General features: G+C 42.7%; 1 protein-coding gene across 3 annotated transcripts in view; it reads left to right on the plus strand.

Moving 5' to 3' along the window:
- ASB9 (ankyrin repeat and SOCS box containing 9) overlaps positions 1 to 6173 on the plus strand; it is a 32567-nt gene that overhangs the window by 5083 nt on the left and 21311 nt on the right. For all 3 annotated transcript variants that reach the window (XM_007466334.1, XM_007466332.1, XM_007466333.1), the window contains exon 2: positions 3138 to 3217. In XM_007466334.1, coding sequence (XP_007466396.1) covers positions 3138 to 3217 — 80 coding nt within the window. The remainder of the gene's footprint in view (positions 1 to 3137; positions 3218 to 6173) is intronic.

Raw genomic sequence — 6173 nt, forward strand, 5'->3', positions numbered from 1 at the left:
AGCAGGAAGGCAGGCAAAGCTGCTTTGGGGTTTAATTGCTCATGTATTGAGCTTGTAGCTCACTGCCTGCTTGCGATGTGGGATCTGGAAACCCTGGAGAAACATCTCCTGGATATCTCGTCAGTGTTTTCAAGAGCCAAAGAGAGTGTGTGGATTAATCCATGTTGCAAATTATGGCGTTCGCTAAACGAGCTATATATAAAGTTCATGCTCTCAGTGCTAGAAAAATGTCAACCTTTCACAGTTTAAAGTCTTCAGATAATCACTCAAGTGTTCAGAGACCAGCTGAGGCTCAAGTCTTTGTATAAATTTGAGATGACTTTTGGCTTTAGAAGCACCTAAGCTTTTCTTCTGGCCTGGAGTATTGGCAAACTATGATATATTCACCAAATCCTAGTCTGAAGGGGCTTTCAATTAGGAAAGGATGTCTCGTACTGCTGATGGAATATAAAGTGGTACAGCTGCTTTGGAAGATAGTCTGGCAGTTTCTCAAAAGGCTAAACACTGGGTTACCATGTCATACAGCAATTCCACTCCTAGGTGTCTACCCAAGAGAACTGAAGACATACAGCCACTCAAATATGTACACGCAAATCAGAGCAGCATTATTGATAACAGCCAAGAAGTGGAAACACCACAAATGTCTATGAACTTTCTGGTTTATCTATACAAATACTTGGCCATAAAAAGGAATGAAATACTGATACATACTACAATGTGGATGAACCTTGAAACATTACACTCAGTGAAAGAAGCCAGTCACAAAGGACCGCATATTGTATGATTCCATTTGTGTGAAAAGTCCAGAATAGGCAAATCCTTAGAGATGGAAAGTAGATCAATGGTTGCCAGGGGTTGGGGGAAGTGGAAATGGGCGGAGTGACAGCTGATGGGCAAGGGGTTTCTTTCTGGGATGATGAAAATGTTCTAAAATTGATTGTGATGATGGATGTACAACTGTGAAATCTACTGAAAACCATTGAGTTGTACACTTGAAAGAGGTGAGTTGTGTAGTCTGTGAATGATAATTCATTAAAGCTGGTAGATAGATGGGTAGCCACCCACCACGTGTCCCAGGACAATATCCTATGCTTCTCGAAGACACAGGCCATCTCTGCTTTGTAAATACTGTGTCCTAATGCATGAGTGCAAAAACCTCAGGTAGTCTTTTTTTTCTCTCTCTTGGAGAAGTGCATAATTCTTTATTTACTCTAAAGAGAAGGAGTCATGTTTCCATGATGAATGCACAGAAAGCAAAGCCCATTTTGGTCTACACTTGATAAGATAATTGCATCGCTTTTATGAAATCTAAACAGAGTTAACAACTTAGGGCCCAAATCACCTGCCCGGCTGTCAGCTCTAATTATCTCAGGTAGCTTTCACAAAGGTTGAGTGTGGCAGCGATACTTCTGAGCAGCTGAGCACTTGGCTGGAAAAAATGGCTTAATCATCACACACATGATTTTCAAGACCCTTCCCAGCGTTTGGCTCTTCTCACTCAGGATTTCTTGTGGATGGTATTGTGCCTTAGCACCAACAGGGTAGAATCATTTGTCCTTTTAATTCTAATTTGGAGATCAATCTTCCATAGCTGCTGTTTGGATTGTAGGCTCCAAGCTCTAGAAGCAGCAGTATTTTTCCTGAAAGCAATAGGGCCCTCAGAGAATACTGTGAGGACACTAGTTTTCTATTGAGCGTCAGGCTTTGGCGGTTAGAAGAAGCCATTTCACTGAAGGTACCTCGAGCATGTTGGTGAGCCCAGAAGGGAAGCCTTGGAAGGGCAGCGTGTAGGCAGGCTCATTCAGCTTGTTCTTCTCTCTTAAATGCCTCATGAATCCATCTGGAAGGATGGTAATTTGCTCACTGGGACACTGATAGCTCCAGGTGGCAGGCCCACGTCGGCCAGCACGTGTTAAGTCCAAAGCATTCTAGCGTCCTCCTTGATGGGCTGGCATTGGCCAGGCTTTAGAAACTTACCCTGGTTCTCCAGGTCTTCTGGGCTTTTAGGAGATACCAGTTCGTCTACGAGGCATGACTGGTATCGGACCATCCTGGCTCGTTTGTGTGTAGTGTGTTTACTTGAGCAGAGGCAGAGCTGGAGCTGCAGCTCAGACCAGCCTCCTCACGTTCTGACTTCCTGCCTTTGTTCTAGAAACCAGACGCAGCTGGAGATGAGAAAAATTCAGGTCTGCGCCGCAGTCAGTTGACATCCAGTCAGTTAGAAAGAGAGGAAAGCATTTAAGGTGTTGGGATGGGTTGTACAAGCTTCCTTCCTAAGAAAGTGTATTCTTTCCAAGTGGTTGGAGAAGACATTTGCTATTTTTTAAATAGCAGTGACTGGGGGGGGGGGGGTCTAATGGTGTCTAATCAAGACTCTCTGGTTATTGTTGGGGCCGGATAATAATAGTAGCTAATAGGGGTTGAGCCATAGGTAAGAATATTGCTGTCCTGACTTTACAGAGAAGGAAACTGAAGCTCGGGGTCTGCCCAGGGACCCACAGCTCAGAAGAAGTCAAGCGGTTCTGAATTCACAGCTTTCTCTTAATCACATTGGCGCATTGCCTTTGGGGGTAAATCACGTCCCTGTTACAAGGTCAGACTGAGCTCTGATTTGTGCTTGATATGGGGACGGGAGGTAATCCATAAATATGCTTTTGTTTAGATTTGATTCCAAACCTAATGGCGTATGTAATGACATGATTACTACTATTAGTATATGGCACTGTTTGCTGAGATGCCAGAGTTTGTATTTCGCACAGGAAACTAGACTGGCAACCACCGCTTAACGCACTAATGCTGGTAATTAGCGAAGCTCTCATTTAGCTAAAGGGACCATTTGCCTTTGAAACCAGCGTGTAAATGGAAGTACAGTAATCTGTCATCCCAGTCCACCACTTTGTCCTCAGTTTGGACACTGGCTGTAGCTATTTCTTTAGCTAGCTAGACATTTCAAATAAACGGTGTTCAAAAAACATCTATAGAGGGGAGAAATTCTGAAGTCCTGGTGGAGTTTTGGTTGATTGACTCCAATGTCTCCCTCCAGTAAGACCGGTTAGACTCTACTGATGGGCAGGGATGAGCCTCTGGGTCTAAAGTGCATTAGCAGGATGTCACCTGCTCCTCCCTTTTCCATACAGATACTGTGTCTGATTGGTCTCCTGTGCATGAAGCAGCCATTCATGGACGTCTGCTGTCTTTGAGGAACCTCATCAGCCAGGTAAGTAAGTTTTTGGGGAAAAAAAGATGAATACTGGGCTTCCCTGGTGGCGCAGTGGTTGGGAGTCCACCGGCCGATGCAGGGGACGCGGGTTCGTGCCCCGGTCCGGGAGGATCCCACGTGCCGCGGAGCGGCTGGGCCCGTGAGCCACGGCCGCTGAGCCTGTGCGTCCGGAGCCTGTGCTCCACAACGGGAGAGGCCACAACAGTGAGAGGCTCGCGTACCGCAAAACAAAAACAAAAACAAAAAAACGACATCGTATAATTTCAAAGACTTGTTCAGTTCTGTTGAATCTCCAGTAGAAATGGCTCTGCCCAGTTTCATATTAGTGTCTCTGCTCCTTGGGTGTCATTTCAAGTACACATTAATTTGAGTTTTGATGGTTTGAAATTATTGGGAACTTAAGCAAAGGCGCTTTTAAGAAAGAAGTTTCGATCGCCGCTCAAAATTCCAGTAAAGTTTTTATTCATAGTGTTTTGTTCTCTGAAGAGACAATATGGACCTTTTAGGTTAGAAGCTCTTGGCCCTTTCATGGACCCCTTTGATAGTCTGGCAAAGTCTATGGACCCCTTCTCAGACTAATGTTTTAAATGCATAAAACACAATATAGAGGAACTCTATAAACAAATGTGTGACACAGTAATATATGAACTTCTTTATTAATGCATTCAGTAAGAAGATTTAGTGGTGATTCTAATTACTACCATACTTTCTAAGTAGGCTGAATGTATATTTTGAGATATTTTAGATATCTGCAATATTCGTACTGCAATTAAAAATATCTGAGATTCCTCTCTGTGATAGTCATATACTGCTGTTACTACTGTGGTTTGTGATCTAAATTCACAATCAAACGACATGATAAGTTTCAGGTGGTAGTTCGTGGAAATGTGCTTTGAAAAAATTCCAGTTTCACGGACCTATATAGACTAAGAAATCCTCCCATGAGAAAAGAGTTTCTAAAGACGATTTTCAGACTGCTCTAAGCCACTATCTTAAGCTGTTTTTGGTAGCAGCAGCCTCTTATAAATAGAAATACAGATAGTAACACGTAACTCTAGCTAAATGAAGTTAAGCCGCTTCTCAGATAAAATGAAACATTTACCTTTTTTTGATAGGGTGAAAAATGATCATTGCAGCTTTTATATATGACTTATTAAATTGGACTGATATTCATTTATGTTTAGTATTTACGTGTTTACTGAATATCAGCTGGAATCATGTCTTTATCTAAGCTCTTTTGCATTATTTAAGCAAGTTATTTTCTTGGAACCTCAATTTCTGCCTTTATAAAATGAGTGTTCCAATACCTACCTGTATTAGTTAGATCTTGCTATGTAACAAAACACTCCAAACTCAGTGGCATAATACAATTGACATTTATTTCTTGCTAATGAGACTTTGGATCAGCTGATCTGGACTGAGCTTGGCTCCAAGCTGTGGGTTGGGTACAGCTCTGCTGCACACACCTCACATCCTTATTTCACCAGTAGCTACCTGAGGAATTTTCTCCTCGTGGCAAAAGGCTGAAGCATAGCAGGGCAAGCTCAACCATGAAAGAATACTTCCAGTCTGCTTATGTCACATCTGCTAATACACCATTGGTCAGAGCAAGTCAGATGACCAGGTCCAAGTTCAAGGATCAAGGAAGCATTGATACATTTCGTCAACTATGAGGTCATGGCAAGGGCGTGAATGTATTACATTGCTACAGGAGAGTGAAGAATTGAGACCAAAAATTCAATCTATTATGTTACCTTGTATGAGTTTGAGAGAATTAACTAAGGTGACATTGTGTAAATTACCTGCACCAGTTACTCCTCATAAATGAGGAGTATCTATTTTCTTATTACAATCTACATAGCGCTTCAGGCAATCAAAGCATACTGAAAAACCCTCCTGCTAAACTAAACAAACATATTTTAGTAAGGGGAGTAAGACCAAACATTCAATTGGCTATAACAAAGAGAAAAGAAAATTACAAAAAATAATTCTCACTTGGTCCAAGAAGGCAGAAACTGAAACTGTAGCTAATTATTCTTTACTGTGACTTCACATTAAAATAATGTGAGATTTAAAAAAAAATAACAATGCCTGGGCTTCGCTGTAGGTATTCTGATTTAGCCTAGGGCAGGCTTCATGCATTGGTATTTTTTACGCTCCTGTAGGACCAGTACGTTCAGGGATTTTTTAAAAAATAAATTTATTTATTTTACTTATTTCTAGCTGCATGGGGTCTTCATTGCTGTGCACAGGCTTTCTCTAGTTGCGGCGAGCGGGGGCTACTCTTCGTCGCGGTGCGTGGGCTTCTCCTTGCTGTGGCTTCTCTTGTTGTGGAGCATGGGATCCAGGTACGCAGGCTCAGTAGTTGTGGTGCACGGGCTTAGTTGCTCTGCGGCATGTGGGATCTTCCCAGACCAGGGCTTTAACCCGTGTCCCCTGCAATGGCAGGCAGATTCTTAACCACTGCGCCACCAGGGAAGCTGAGGAATTTTTTAAAAAAGGCCATTGAGAATCTGCCTGCCGATGCAGGGGACACGGGTTCGAGCCCCGGTCCGGGAAGATCCCACATGCCGCAGAGCAACTAGGCCCGTGCTCCACAACTACTGAGCCTGCGCGTCTGGAGCCCGTTCTCCGCAACAAGAGAGACGCGATAGTGACAGGCCTGCGCACCGCGATGAAGAGTGGCCCCCGCTTGCCACAACTAGAGAAAGCCCTCGCACAGAAACGAAGACCCAACACAGCAAACATAAATAAATTAATTAATAAACTCCTACCCCCAACATCTTCTTAAAAAAATAAAAGAGCATGTGGAAAGGAACAAAAAGACTGATAGGTTGGATTTCATTAAAGTTAAGGACTTGTTCATCAAAGGTAGTATTTTTGAAAGCAATAAGTCAAGCCACACATGAGAAAATATTTGTGCCATATATATATATATATATATATATATATA

The sequence above is a fragment of the Lipotes vexillifer genome, unplaced genomic scaffold (assembly GCF_000442215.2).
Source record: "Lipotes vexillifer unplaced genomic scaffold, Lipotes_vexillifer_v1.1 scaffold169, whole genome shotgun sequence".
NCBI lineage: Eukaryota > Metazoa > Chordata > Mammalia > Artiodactyla > Lipotidae > Lipotes > Lipotes vexillifer.